General features: G+C 36.4%; 1 protein-coding gene across 1 annotated transcript in view; it reads right to left on the bottom strand.

The window, feature by feature from the left end:
- ANKRD31 (ankyrin repeat domain 31) overlaps positions 1 to 16,079 on the bottom strand; it is a 71,524-nt gene that overhangs the window by 21,583 nt on the left and 33,862 nt on the right. Inside the window, exons 16-21 of the mRNA XM_037529992.2 lie at positions 13,832 to 13,969; positions 12,403 to 12,545; positions 11,853 to 12,015; positions 10,090 to 10,205; positions 2,964 to 3,051; positions 1,138 to 1,234 (exon numbers count right to left, since the gene is read on the bottom strand). Coding sequence (XP_037385889.1) covers positions 1,138 to 1,234; positions 2,964 to 3,051; positions 10,090 to 10,205; positions 11,853 to 12,015; positions 12,403 to 12,545; positions 13,832 to 13,969 — 745 coding nt within the window. The remainder of the gene's footprint in view (positions 1 to 1,137; positions 1,235 to 2,963; positions 3,052 to 10,089; positions 10,206 to 11,852; positions 12,016 to 12,402; positions 12,546 to 13,831; positions 13,970 to 16,079) is intronic.

Genomic DNA, 16,079 nt, shown 5'->3' on the forward strand with positions numbered 1-16,079 from the left:
GCAGCCGCTGCAGTGCAAGTTCAATCCCCTGCCCACATGGTGCATCAGACCTCTCCTGATTTGCCCGCTGCTCCCCTCAGCAGTATATTTCAGTCAATCTGCCTGTTCTGTTACCCACTCTGTCTCTGGTGAATTCTCTCACCCCCCACAACTCTGGCCTGTACCCCAATTCTTGTATGCATAAATAAAAAAATCTTTAAAAAAATATATGTGAAATGAAGAATTCAGGTAGAAAATAAATCTGCTTTTTAGATCACAAGCTTTTAAGCACTATAGCAATATTAATAAGGTATATTTTAAACCATGGGCCATAAGAGGAAAATTGTAGCTAATATTGTCCAAAGTCCCTTAGGAAATAGCCTACAGTCAACCTGTAGTTCCTATATGTTCTTTTGCTTCATATTAAGAGAAAAATAGAAAAGAATATGATACTTATTCACTAGAGACAAAAACAAAATGGGGATAAATAGTATATTTATAACTAAAAATAGAAAGCTCATTTTTAAATAAGTTCAGGAAAAAAATTAAATATTCAGGGCCTCCCTTGTGGCGCAAGGGGTTAAGTCTCAGCACTATCAAGCAATCTCCAGTCACTGTGGCACAAGTTCGATCCCCAGCCAGGGAGCTGACCTACATGGTGCAGCAGACGTCTCCTGTTTCGCCCATTGCTCCCCTCAGCAGTGTATTTCAGTAGAGCTGCCTATTCTGTTCCCTACTCTGTCTCTGGTGAATCCTCTCATATAACCACTCCCCCGCACCTCTGGTTTACACCCCAGTTTTGTACGCATAAATAAATAAATCTTTTAAAAAATATTAAATGTTCAATAGATGCCAAATGATTATAAGTATACAAGAGATATACATGTAATTATTAAACTTCTCTATGACTTTTTCCCTTATCGATCTGATTTTTATTTGCCAACCTAGAAGAAACCCGAGGAGTACAGAATGATTTTCTTTATGCTCTAATACATCTTTCTGAAAGGTACAAATGGAGGTTATAGTTTAGATGACCCAATAAAGTCATTTTGGTCCAAAGCAATACTTGCATTCTTAAAAAATTCTAGGCCTAACTTTTGTAAGCTAATAATGGATAAATTCCGAAAACTCTTAAACACTCCTATTTTTTTCACTCACCTGTATTTTTTAGCCAGATCATCTCTCTCTGCCTTCTGTTTGGCAAGTATGCTGTTCATAACCTCTTTTATCTCTAACATCTTTTCAATATATTGTTCTAGAAACATAGTGATAAAATAGTCAGTTAACTGAGAGCTAGCAAATGTCAAATTCGGTCACACAGAACTTAATCTGCCTGTTAATTTTTAAAAGCCATTTCCATATTATTTTCCCCAATAGTAACAGCCAGATACAAAAGTCAAGGCGTATTTAATTGTCAGCCTATGAAAGTACCCCGAGGTGTATAGGTAGGTACACTATACCCAGAAAGAATAGGTCAGCCCAAATCCTAATTTGGGCTACTCCACTGAGTAAGCTCCATGAAACCCAGACAAATCACATGACCTTATAATTAGCTTCTGTATTTGTGAAATGAGGGTAGTGAAAAAAGTTAAAAAATATTTATTTTTTAAAATACAAAAGGTCTACTTCTCATTACCAAACATTTCTCAAACAACAAGAATGTTCACACAGAACAAAAATGAAAGAGCATCCCACTCACCCTCCTGTTTCTGATCTACTTTTCTCCGCAAAGGAAACTGCTGTTAATACTTCAATAGGTGTGAGTATAAAATTCTTTATTATTTAAATTATTGTTTACATATCTATATTATATCAGTATCTATATTATATGTACTTTAAATTAAAAATCATGTTACAAGTAATTATTCTTTACTCTTAATACTTAGATGGAGCCATACAATATCTATGGTCACTTATATATCCCATAAATTACTTTATAATAACTATTAATTCTTAAATTTTTCTTGCTTTCTTTCACTGTTACTAAGAAAAAGTATCATGACCTCACCATACCACAAATCTACAGAATTTACATGTAAATGTCATGTATGTACATTTATATATTGACAAATAGAAAGCTGAAAGGTTTAAAGGAATACATTTTATTTTTATTTTTTCAATAAAAACTCATATTTACTTAGAAGCATTCAGAATATCAATAAAACAGCTTCAACATTTTTTTCAATTACAGAGTGATGTTAACAGAATAGTTAACTAAATGTTGTTAACTATTAGTTAACTAAATGTTAATGTTAACTAACTGAACTAAATGTTCAGTTAACAGAATAGTTAATAATTATTTCATATAAGCTGCATCAGAGACAAGTGAAAATGAAAAAGCACCATCCCCATATAGAACTAATTTGTGCTGTGTAACAACAAGAACTTGTTTTAAATTTCCATGCCAATTTACAATCTCCAAATTGTATCAGACAAGGTTAGTGTCACTGCTACACATTCTCTTATCTGTTTTTAAGGTTTAGGTGAGCTAGACAAAGCTGAGGAGCCAAAGAATAATATAATCTCATCTCAAATGACTATCATTTTTTCTAATTAAAATTTTTTATTATGATTTTAGGGTTACATTTTTACTCCTTCGTATGTTTAAATGCGTCACTCACCCTCCCCCAATCCACCCTTGAATACCTATCCTCTTTCTTTCTTTATCCCTTCCTCCCTCCTTTCTCAAGTCACTATCTTATGCTTTTTTGTTACTCTTCATCTAAACATACCAGTAGTTATCTCTGATTATGGTTATAAATTCAAAGTATTTATTACTACACTCTGTCTAGAAATACCTTTATACTTACACAAACTACTGTGTTTGCATCACTAATTCCTAGTTACCATTGCTAGCACTTAAATACTCTAGCCACTTTTTCAGCCACTGAGTTTTAGCATAAACATACACCTTAAAGAGTAGATGAATTAAGAAAGACTTTGGATGCCTAAAATATTCAAACCTGAGTTCAAGTCCTATTTACCTGCATCTTCAGGGGTTCTTATTTCAAACTCCAGCAAATTTTCTTGCTTTTCTTCTACATCTTGTAGAATGGCACTGATGGTCTGATGCTATCAGATTAAAATATTAAAAGCTTCATTACAAGAAGGTAGATATTTCCCTTTGATACACCACTGACAAATAAGCAGTGAAAAGGCTAAAGGAAGAGTTGCTAAAAAATGTTCATTTTTTTATGTTCAAATGTAGTCATGCTTTAATTTTAACTGTGTAAGTGTTGCATAATTGGAAAAAAAGTAAACTTAAATATCAGTATGTCATGATTTCTATAGATATAACTCTTGGAAAATAGAATGTAAGAGCAGCAACCATATAAAGAATCATTTTTCACTAGCTTGTAAAATTATATGTGTAGGACAAAAAATAAACAACTCAGTGTATAATACGTAAAGATCATATCTACACACTAAATTCATGTTCAGACTCTATGACTTGTACACTATAAAACTTAGATTGAACAGTCTTAGAAATACGAAATACTGTCTCAAAACTCACAAAAGTGATTTAAAACCACCTCTTTATGTCCTTGTTCATACTATACTTCCTGTCCAGAATGCCTTCAATTTACATTGCATCGATCCCTCTTTCATGTAAGGGATGGAATCATGGAGTAACCCCTATAACCAGGCTGCCTGGATGTGAATTCTGGCTCCACCTCTTCCTAGTTGATTATTCCAGCAAGTTACTTATCCTTTCTTTGCCTGATTTGAGTAATACATGTAAAAAGCTCAGACCAGTGTCAGCACCAAGTAAAAGCTCAATAAATATTGTTTAGTATTATTATAAAACCCATCTCATACACAAAATCTCTACTGAGTTACTTTCAGTACACAATTAGCCAAAACAAAGAGACATTCTACATATTAGGAGAAAATTTTTGCGCTCTATACAACTGATAAGGGACTGATCACAAATATCTACAAAGAACTCATACAACTCACCAAAGTAAACAATCCAGCCAAAAAATGGGCAGAAGAGCTAAAAAGACACTTCTCCAAAGAGGAAATGCAAATGACTAACATGTATATGAGAAAATGTTCACCATCTCTTATAATCAGAGAAATGCAAATCAAAACCACAAAGAGATACTACCTTACACCAGTGAGAATGGCACATTTTAAAAAAACTAGCCACAACAAATGTTGGTGAGGATGTGGAGAAAAAGAAACTCTCCTACACTGCTGGTAGGAATGCAAAGTGGTCCAACCACTATGGAAAGTTGTGTGGATGTTCCTCAAACTACTGAAAATGGAGCTCTAGTATGACCCAGCATTCCACTCCTAGGCTACCCAAAGGACACAAAAACATTAATTCAAATGGATAGCTGCACCCATTTATTTATTGCAGCACTATTTATAATAGATAAGATATGGAAACAACCCAAATGCCCAAAATAGATGACTGGATCAAGATGTGGTATATATACACAATGGAATACTATTCAGCAATCAAAAAAGATAAATTCATGCCATTTGCAGCAACATCAATGGAGCTAGAAGGGATTATGCACAGTGAAATAAAAGAGAAGGAAAAAAAATATGGATGTTTAACTTATAGGAGGAACATAGAGGAACCGAATAAGGGATTAGGAAAAAAATTATAATAAATAAAAAATACAAAATTAACAGGCAACTATAGGGACTCCCTGGTGGTGCAAGAGATAAGACGAAACCTATGAAGCAATTCGCAGCCACTGCAGCATGAGTTCAAATCCCAGCCAGCCAGGGAGCAGTCCACATGGTGCAGCAGACCTCTCCTGACTTGCCCCACTGATCCCCTCAGCAGTGTACTTCAGTCAATCTGCCTATTCTGTTCCCCACTGTGTCTCTGGTGAATCCTCTCACTGCCCATCCCCACACCTCTGGCCTGTACCCCAGCTCTTGTATGCATAAATAAATAAATCTTTAAAAAAGAAAAAACAGGCAACTATAAATCAGAGACATTCTGCAGATGAGGGGGAGGGAGAGAAATCCGTAAGGGTGGGAAGAGCACAGGGGACTATGGTGATGGTGCACGGGTTAATTGGTGGTGGGAGTTATATGGAGACTACACCTGACAGAAGAAAGCAAACATTGCACAAAAATGAACAATGATGTAATATAAATATATTTTTAAAAAGAATGTCAGCACAACATAATTTAACATTAGTATGTACAGTACCTTGTACATAATTTTTTAAGATCATGCAGGTAGGAGCATGATTTTTATATTTGTAAATTGTTTCACATTGCTGGATGTGTATAGTTGCTCAAAAAACGACAACTGGTGAGTTGATTCATGTTATCTGCCCTTTAATTTATTCTCAATATTCATTGACTTTTTTTTAATGTGTAGCTTCTCAGAGTCTTCTGAGGTACACTGCTCTGAAATTTTACTTTAATGCCCGAAAATGATGTGGAAAATGCATGTAATAAAATCATCCAATTATGTGGAACAGAAATTTCACTGCTTCTTTCATGAAATGTGTTAAAGTGAAACTACAAAATATAAATATGCAAAACAAACTGAGGTTTATCTGTTTATATTGGATGGCAATGGTTATAAAAATAAACTAAAGGTCTGAATTTGTGTCTGGTTAAGCCTCTATGTACATGTTAGGATAAAGGAAAACATCTTTTGATAATAACTTTGCTTTCCATTTTGCCTCATATTGTGGATGCACTCAATCTTGACCATAATGGACCATATTTTTTACTCCACTCCAACTCCACATTCTACCATAGAGTGTCCGGCATAACCTTCCCATTAAGATCTCCCTTCTCAATCCTTCATTACAGCTTGTTTAAAAAAAAAAAAAAGGAAAGAAAGAAAACCCTAAACTAGGAATTTTCTTTGGAAGAAGCAGCTTTAGACAGTTTATATTCTATTTACTGTAAAACTTCACTATGATTTTATTCCAAATTTGCTATTTTTACTATGGCAGGACCATTTTTGCCTTTGAGACCTCTTTTGTAATTTTGCACAAAATAATGCAGTGGTTAAGAGCACAGATTCCAGAGCTAGACTGCCTGGAGTTTAATTCTGGTATTGCTATTTACTTAATAGAAATGTGATTGTGGAATAAGTTATTTAATCTCTCTTACTGCAGCTTCCTCATCTGTAAAGAGGGAGGTAATGATAATAACAAAACCCACCTAGAAGGCTTACTATGAATATTAAATGAGTTAATATAAAGTACTCTGTGAGCACAGCATGACACATTATATACACAGTAAATGCCAACTATTATTATAATTCTGTTATTGTTTCTATATCTAATCTATAAGGAGATAGAGAGGAAAGCTGCTTACATGTAGCTGCTTATATACTACAGCAGCATAAAACTAAAATCATCTCATTTCCTTAGTATCTGGTCATACAATCACCCCCTACTTCCAATTTGGTTTGAAATTTCTAATCTTCAAAAACAATTTACATTTACCAAAGAAATAATCATTAAAGTCCTTATATTTCTACTGAACTTTTTTTTAAGTTGGTTTATTTAGACTCATATTGTTATAGAACAGGGAGAGGGGCAGCCCAAACCCCGCAAACCTGCCTATTCTAAATGGGTTCTGCCATCCGCCACATCAACACAAAACATATGAGACTTTAATGGGAAGGAACTTTAATAAAACTAGGAAACAATACAGGTAAGGCAAAGAGTCTAGTTTCTAAATGAAGCACCCAAAGTTACCCGTCCCCTCATGGGTAAAAGTCCATCCAAATGGGATTGGCCCAGAGCAAAGCCCCAAAGCCTGCCACAAGTCTAAAGCATCTTCCAGTGGGGACCCACAGCAAAGGGTCAGAAATAACCAGACAAGCCCGGAAGGAAAAGAGCAAAATCAACATCAAGATAAAAACTGCCATTGTCACCTCTCCATGGGTCTCACCCACATCTGTGTCACCCAGTCTACGACCAAAAGACAAGCGCAGTTTCTTCACGTGTCTCTAGGCTCCATGCGCCTCCTCCAGGTCTCCTGGCTCCATCCTGCTTCCTTCCTCAGTCTCTTCTGCAGCTCCTCCTCTTCCTGCTCAGCTCCACCCTCCCTTGGGTGGGGCAGGGAACCTCCCCCTTTCCTGGGGACCACCCTGTTACAATATTTCCATTGCATTTTCTGAGTCTTGGCAACTAAAATATTATTTTTTCTTTTTATTTTCTTTCTTTCTTTTTAAAGATTTATTTATTTATTGATTGATTGATTGATTGATTTATACAAGAATGAGAGTACAGGCCAGAGGCAGACAGGAGAGGTCTTCAGTGCCATGTGGGTATTTCCCTGGCCAGCGGGAAATCAAAACCATGCTGCAGAGGGTGTGGACAGCTTCACAGCGCTGCGCTCAACTCCCTGCGCCACCAAGAGGCCCCTTTCTTTTTTTTTAAGATTTATTTATTTATACAAGAATTGGTGTACAGGCCAGAAGCATGGGAGAGTGAGAGAATTCACCAGAGACAGAGTGGGGAGCAGAACAGGCAGACGGACCAAAAACACTGCTGAGGGCCTCCCCGGTGGCGCAGCGGTTGAGTGCTGGGTTGCGAAGCTGCCCGCAGCCTCTGCTGCGCCGGTTCGATCCCTGGCTGCTCCCCGGCCACCGGAGGAGGGTCCCACATGGCGCGCAGACCTCTCCTGCCGCCTGCTGCTCCCCTCAGCAGTGTACTTCGGTCCTTCTGCCTGCTCTGCTCCCTGCTCTGGCTCTGGTGAATTCTCTCACCCTCCCGCACTTCTGACTGTACCCAGTGCATGTATAAACAAAAAACAAACAAACAAATAAAATAAATAAATAAATAAAACATGCCTCTATTTAAAAAAAAAAAAAAAAAAACACGGCTGAGGGCAGCAGCAGCGGGAGAGATAGGAGAGGTCTGCTGTGCCAGGTGGGTATCTCTGGCAGGGAATCGAACAAGTCCTACAGAGGCTATGGACAGCTTCATAGCACTGCGCTCAACCCACTTGCCACCAGGGAGGCCCAAAGACATTATTTCTGAGGCAAATACCCATACAGTCAGTAACAACAGGATGGTTTTCCTATAATGTTCTAATCTTCATATGAAAATTTACCTTAATGTTACTTATGGTCAATATGGTGGGTTGAGCTGATACACAAGGATCCCTGTCTAATCCAAATACATGAAAACATGGGAGAGAAATGGGGGGAAGGGGGAATTGGAAGAAGGGAGGGAGGGAAACGGGGCAAGGGGGGGGAAAGCGGGAGAGGGAGGGAGGGTAGGATATGGAGGCAGGGAGGAAATGAGAAAGGGAGGAAGGGAGAGAGCGAGATTGAGAGAGAGAGAGACTGAGACCCCCATACACACTCCCATACATAGTACAGGGAATAAGAAAAGAAAGGGAAATTTCCTGGTTCCAGAAACTAAGTTAGCAGTGACCTATGGGAGATTTGGAACAAACACAAGTATTAGGGGCTGGGTTTTTAATATTCATACAGGAACAGAAAATAAGATTGCAGGTGCACATGAGACAGGCATTAGAATAAAGTCTCTACATAAAGTTAGAGACCTTGAATAAGCACCCTTTAGAGTAAATAAGGGTTAGAAAAACTTGTCACCTATCTAGGGCTTTGCGTAGAAAATTAGAGACCCAAACTGAAGCCATACATGTATATTAGAACTAATTTTATATAATCTGTGTGGTTCAAGAGACTAAAATTAGCATACAAACTGGTGTGATACTGATAAACCTCCAGGGACCCAGTAGAGGCAAATGTTAATACAAAATCTAGGCACTCCAAAGTTCCCACAGCAAACAATCTTCCATGAAATGAGACTATAATACAACATTACAAACCACTGAAAGAATCATGTTATCATGACAGAGAGTCAGAAGGTGAGTTTAAAATCCTCTAAAAGTATTTGTAAAGGGTTTTGTTTTTTTTTAACGATACCAATACTGTAAGGCAAAAGCAGGACAGTGTTATTTTGCTTTGCTTTATTTTCAAAAAAATTCAAAAAAGCAAACAAAACTTCTAAAAATAAAGAAGTCATTGAAATTAAAAGCTCAAATGTATAGGTTAAATATTTAGAAATATTTGAGTAAAGAAATAATGAATTTAAAGAGAAATCACGCAGAATACAGTGCAGAGAATTAAAGAGATGGAAAATATAAAAAAGATATTTAGGAGATATGGAGACTGGTTTTCCAGACATCTAGGAATTCCAAAATATACTGAGAATGGAGGAGAGGTAATATCCAAAGATGTAACAGCTGAGTTCCCAGAATACAAATGAGAAACATGTTCCAGATTAAAGGAGGACATCTAGTCCAGAGTAAATGAATAAAAACACATCCACATTTAGCTACAAACTAAGCTATAGAACATAAAAGAGTAAAGGAAAAATCTTAATAACTGCAAACTTAAAAGACACATTGTCTATGGGAATAATTAGTTTGACTATTGCATTTTCATTTATTACAACAGATATTAGGAAATAATGCAAAATATTTCTGAAGTGCTGAGGCAAATGCAATTAGGTTGATTATCTCTTAAAAGAAAGTCTAAATTAGTTCATTCATCATAATTTACATTAAATTACTGACATTTCCCCCTCTACGGTAACTAACAAAAGTAGGTAAGAAGTCTAGTCAACATATATAATCTGATTCAAAATAATATGATTTTAGCCAAAATACAACTTTACATGAGGGGTTTCACATATAGCAGACACTATTGCTATAAATCATGTGCAATCCAGCTGACTAAACCAGATTGATTTCCTCTTCTCTGTCTGATGTCTATGTTCTTTCTGCCTACTGGAGATTCTAGACACTTTCTGGGACTAAATCAATTTAGACACACTATGACATTGACAGCATCTAAGAGACAAGAAGTAGTCAAAGAACTCAACCTAGGTGTAAGGGACAGCAGTTAATCCATGATTTTTGTAGTTAGTGCAGAGTATTGAGGGATAACCACATAATATATCCTCCTGGCTCTTTTTGTTTGACTACACTATGCTATTGTCATATGATAAAAAAGCCTTTTTCAACCTGCATGTCCTTAAAATGGAAAGCGGTCTACCAATAGTCAATGGTTGGCTATTCAAAAAAAATGGCATTTTCTAGGCTGAAGACTGGAAGGATTTCAAGTTCACTCACCACAGGATGGCTTTCTCTTGGCTTTTTTTGGCGTGCAAGAGAAGACAGATCAACAGTTTTGCAATCATCACAAAAACACTGCTTATTTCTTTTTGATCGAACAGCAGGAATTTTTTCTTTAAAAATTAGAAAATATAATAAGAGCATACAAAAACTTAGCTTCATTTTATCAATTGTAATGGTGATAGGGTGGAAAGGATAAATTAAGACTACAATTATAATACATTAATGTTCATCAGGATCTATTTATTATTATGATCATCAATGGACTAATTACAGCTAACTCTGACTGAATATTTATCACATGTTAGATATGAAATTCTTGTCCTGAATCATCTTATTTAATCTTCATATGAGCCTTGTAAGATAGTTTGTTATACTCATTTTACAGAAGAAAGTGAAGCTTTCTCTGATGTAGATGATTCCAAAGTCTTCTATAATTGACTCTCTCTGTAAAGTTTCCTCTGACCCTCTTTCAATTCTGGACTCCCTTTCTCAATATAACTATTGTACCTTATACCCTTCAATTCCCTTTGGGGTACCTGACCAAGAAAATATATACATAAGAAGCAACAGACAAGTAGGCATAGATACACCACTTTATAACAGAGTGCCCACAACTCCATATGCAAGGCTTCTCTGGTAAGCTGAGCTGATATAAACCATGGGACTTAAAAAACCTTCAGATATGGCTGTGCAGAGGGAGAGAGCCATAGTAAAGGCTCTAAGAAAGACCCTGGCCTCCAGAGACTTAGCATATGGTAGCAGGCAATGAAAAAGGGAATCTCAGATCAGCCTTACCTTACCTACATGTTCTCTAGCTGCCTACTGATATATGGCACAATGATTATCCTTAGTTCCGGCCAAAAATACTGGTAATATAATTCCTCCTTGGAAATCAACTATTAATAAGGACAAAAGTCAGCTAGGAGAGAATTATGTGACAGGGGTTCTCTTCCCAATGTAGTCCTCATAGAGAGCAGGCAAATGGTTTTTTCTTCTATGAGTTAAGGTTCAAGGATGAGGAAAAAGGAAAAACAATTCCCTCTCCTTAACACTTAAGTTGTATTTAATTGCCTAATTTGTGGCTGGTCTCCCCACAAGACTTGAAGTTCTTCATGGGCAAGCAAGTTCATAGCAACAAATCTGTTTTCTAAATTAGTGTTCACTATATGCTCAATACTTATGAAAAAATTAGTTTTATTATTTAAATGCAAACTATTGCCCAAAAATGGTTCATAAAATTTTTCCTGACTGTATTTCTTGAAACATTCTTTCTATTACGCTATAGACATATGCATATTTTACTTAACATAATCATATTCTAGCATTAGAATATTAGATTTTTGAAAAGCTGTTATTGATCCAGCCTTTGTATGAATCATTACAAAATTTGAAGTAATGGAATATTACTTGTAAAGAGTTTGTGGAAATGTTATCCTTTCCCAGCTCTGCTACAAGTAAAACAATTGGTGTAGTTTTAGTTATACCTTGAACTTAGACCCAAAGTTAGGGAGATCAGCATGTTTCATGAATGAATGGGTTTCATTTCAATATGTAACTCCATCCAATATTATCATATGATCTATAAATTAAACCAAGCTTAGCGATGCAAATTTCTAAAAACAAATAATGCTTTTCAAGAGTTTAATAAACATAACAAAATATCTGTCAATTATGAAACTATACCACAAATAAGATTTTATATTCTAAGCAGAGGTATACCACCCGTATAAAATAGCAAGCAATACTAACATACATACCAGTAACAACAGCATTAGTCTCATCTCTATTATCAGTTTCTATAGCACCATAAGATTTTAGCAGCTCTTCCATCTTTATATCATCAGCTTCATCCAAAGCAGTTTTTTGGTTTTGATCTTTTTGATTAGGGTCTGCTCCATGTTGTAGAAGAATCTCAGCTGCCTATTAAGTATTTTGCTACAGTTATTTCCATAGACAAGGGACAAGATATACTGCCCCACCCAACTAGAAAAGTAAGCAAAACATATAAAATAGCGATTTGAGACACTGGACAACTTGCAGTACAGGGCAATCACCCCTGAGAGAAAGGAAGCAAATGAGATGAACTTATAATTGCCCTACCACAGGGACTAGAGAAGTTTTTATTATCTATAAGAGATGCAATTGGAATGATTTACTCTAGGCTTACAATTCATATTATTTTATTGATTTTTAAAAAAATCACTTGTTTTAGGGAATCACTTTAGTTCTCAGTTTGAAATATCTTCATATTTTCAATCATTTTTTCCTAACAAAAGTAACAGAAACTTAATCTGAAGTGAATTGTACCTTTAGATGATTGTTTGCAACTGCATCATGTAAGGGCAGAATCCCATCTAAATTTTCACAATTAACATTAGCACCAGCTTTTAGCAACTCTATAATTATATCATTGGATCCCTCACTAGATGCCTCATGAAGTGGTGTCCAACCTAAAAAGGGAAAAAAAAAAAGCGGCTGCTTACAAATCAACATGTAAGTGCATTCATTATTAAGTTTATTTACAGTAATGAAATTTATACCCTTATTGACTCAAAATGTATATAATAAGTATTGAAGAATGAGTAATATTAAAACTTATGGTCTTAAAATATAATGGTTTCATTTTTAAAAACAAGTAAATTTGATTTCATGAAAAATATCTGCTGATGCAAGTGACAAAACAGAATTCTCAGAACTAAAACACAATGGGGTCAGAATCAAGGGACGAATTACTAATCATGTCAATTTGTTTCACTCGTATATTAAGATGGAATAAGATCATGTATGACTTTCCTACTTGTACTTTTATATTGTCATATTTCTCTTTCAAATGACATTTGAATTAATCAACGTTTAAGTTTTTCTCCCTGGAATTCCTCATATAAGATTCCTCTGTACTTAAACAAAATGTTAGAAGATCAATTTTAAAATGATGTATAATATAAAATAAGGGAAGGGGGAAAAAAGGAACAATATACAGAAAGAAGAGATGAAGAAAGAAGGAAATGGGAAAACTTTTTCATTTTCTCTGAAGTTAGTGAATGGTATTAAGACAGCAAAAGGCCTGAACATTCCCAAAAGTATGTTAAAAACTGTTTTAAAGGAGGTTATTTTAGCAATTGGTAGGGACCTGTAGGGTAAGAAAATATCAGGCTTTTCTGCCCTTCCGCCATCAGGATAGATGATGGATCCTTGTCCTGAATGCATGCCTGATGGCGGGCACCTAGAATAGGGTGTGGGCATAGGTAGATGGGATTCAGCTGAGCTAAGACTGTGCTTTTAAGGGCGGCATCACAGGGACGCCAGCAGCAGCAGCAGTAGAAGCCGAAGCCGAAAGAGAAACTGAGAAGCAGCAGAACGAACTCCAGAGAGCTCAGATAGAGTGAAGACTTGCTGGGGGCTGGGAGGCTGGCAGGCCTGCCAGCCTCCCAGCCCCCCAGCCAGCACCCCTGCCTGCCATATGCCTGGTGAACCCCAATAAAAAACCTGCAAAATCACTGAGGACTCTGACTCCTCCTTTACCCGGTCTGCATGGGATCAGAAAACCTGCACTGTGGTCAGTCCGGCCTTTACAGGACCCAAATAAATCTTACAATCCAACGAAATAATAATATATTATAAAAAAGATAGTTCAAAGTAAGCAGTTATACCAGGATCAAAATTGGAGGTAGGGGATGAAATGTGTATTTCAGTGAGTTCAAATTATAAAGACAATTAAAGTTAAAAGAATCCAAACCTGCATTATCTTTTAAATTCACATCTGCTCCAGATTCTATTAGAACTTTCACCAGAGACAAATTTCCTCTTCTAGCAGCTGAATGAAGCCGGCTCTCCCCTCGGGCATTTCTCTTATTGATTCCAGCTGCTTTCACTTCTGTAAATTTACCAAACAAAACTAAGATTTTTTTGCTGACAAATACTGCTTATTATTAAAAAACTTAAAATATATACAGCAAATTCCTTTAAATATCCTAAGTAGGATATACTGAAACACATGTCATTAATACTATCAATGCGGTTACTATTATAAAATATAACTTGAAAAAATATTATTGAGCACCTAAGTGCAGTATTAAATGCACTCTAGTTGTTTAGTGATTCTATCATGAGCTTGATTAAACCAAACAAATCTGCTTGAGTTCTACACTCATTTCACTCAGTATTCTTTTAGCAATGGGTTTCTTTTCCCAAGGTATAACTGACATAAAACATACTAGTTTCAGGTGTACAACATATTAATTTTCCATATATTACAAATGATCACAATTATTCTACTTATATCCATCCCCATACAGAAGGTTTAAGATTTACTCTTAACTTTCAAATATGCAATACAGTATTATTAACTATAGTCATTGTGCTGTACATTACATTCCCATGACTTACTTATTTTATACGTGGAAGTTTGTTCCTTTTCATCTCCTTAACCTATTTCACCATTTTACACCATGTGCCTCTAACAACCTGTTTTTTTGTTATCTATGAGCTTTTTGTTTGTTTTTAGATTCCACATAAAGTAGAACTGGAGACTGTAGGGGCAGGAAGGGGCACAGTGCAGGTTTTCTTTTTTTTTTTAAAGATTTATTTATTTATTTATTTATACAAGCACTGCGTACAGTCAGAAGCGCGGGAGGGTGAGAGAATTCACCAGAGCCAGAGCGGGGAGCAGAGCAGGCAGAAGGACCGAAGTACACTGCTGAGGGGAGCAGCGGGCGGCAGGAGAGGTCTGTGCGCCATGTGGGACCCTCCTCTGGTGGCCAGGGAGCAGCCGGGGATTGAACGGTGCTGCAGAGGCTGCGGGCAGCTTCGCAACCCAGTGCTCAACAGCTGCGCAACCGGGGAGGCCCTATTTTTAATTTTTTTAAGGAATGTCCATAATGGATGCACCAATTCACATAACCAATTGCCAAAGGGTTTCCTTTTTCCCATATTATCACTAACACTTGTTATTTCTTGTCTTTTTGGTAAAAGCTATTCTAACAGATATAAGGTGACTTCTCATTATAGTTTTGATTTGCATTTCTATGATGACTAGTGATGTTGAACATCTTAAAATTTCTCTTAAAACAGATTGTGATTTTATTAAAAAAAAAACACAAAAGTTTCTACAGCTATTCTCTAATTCAATGGGTATATTTTCTGACCACATAATATGCCAAGAACTCAACTTTGGCCTATTGGTTTTTAAATAGTTCTGTCATTAAAAAATGCAATCCAGTCTCATTCTCTAAAGATTTTTAAAAATCTTTTTTTGCAACACAAATTAGAGACTTAATTTGGAGCTAAAAATAGTAAACTGACTACATTTTTTGCTCATCTCCTCCCAAAACCATGCTAAAACAAGTATTTTAAAATGCCATATAAAGAAAATAGAAGAGGAAATAATAGAGGACAAAGATATCAACATATTTTGGGTAACTGGAAAGTCACTGATGGAGAAGAGTTAACTAGAGGTGGAGTTAAGCAGCCACGCTTGACTCACAACTGAACACATCTGTGTTTGGGCCTTTCTTGCTTTTCTAGCTTCAACTTGCATCCTGAGCTGTCAGCTCAGACAACATTGCTGGTGGGACATGTCTCCATCTCCCTCTCTTTCCCCTTTCACTTTTCTTATTCCCCTTGTAAATAGACTTTTTTTTCTTTCCATTTTTCTCTGGGTCTTGTCCTGAGTTCTTAACTGCATCAGTGAGGATTGACACCTAGGTCACCCTGTTTTCCCCTGGGATTGCTCTGTAACAGTCAGGCATCCAACACACCCATGGCTGACCAGCTCAAAGGACACTTCCTTGCAGTAAACACATTATGATCACAGGACACATGACTGGGTTTTCCTAACTTAGAGGAGATTGGTTTTACTTCAGTAAAATTGCACTTCCTCTGGAAGTTTTAAGGAAGAATCCTTCCTTGTCTCTTCTAACTTCTGGTGAAGATCAGTCATTGTTGGCCATACTGCTCCTTGGCCTCCATCTTCACATTGTCTTCTC

This window comes from Talpa occidentalis, unplaced genomic scaffold, assembly GCF_014898055.3.
Source record: "Talpa occidentalis isolate TD23 unplaced genomic scaffold, MPIMG_talOcc4v2.1 talOcc4.6, whole genome shotgun sequence".
Taxonomy (NCBI): domain Eukaryota; kingdom Metazoa; phylum Chordata; class Mammalia; order Eulipotyphla; family Talpidae; genus Talpa; species Talpa occidentalis.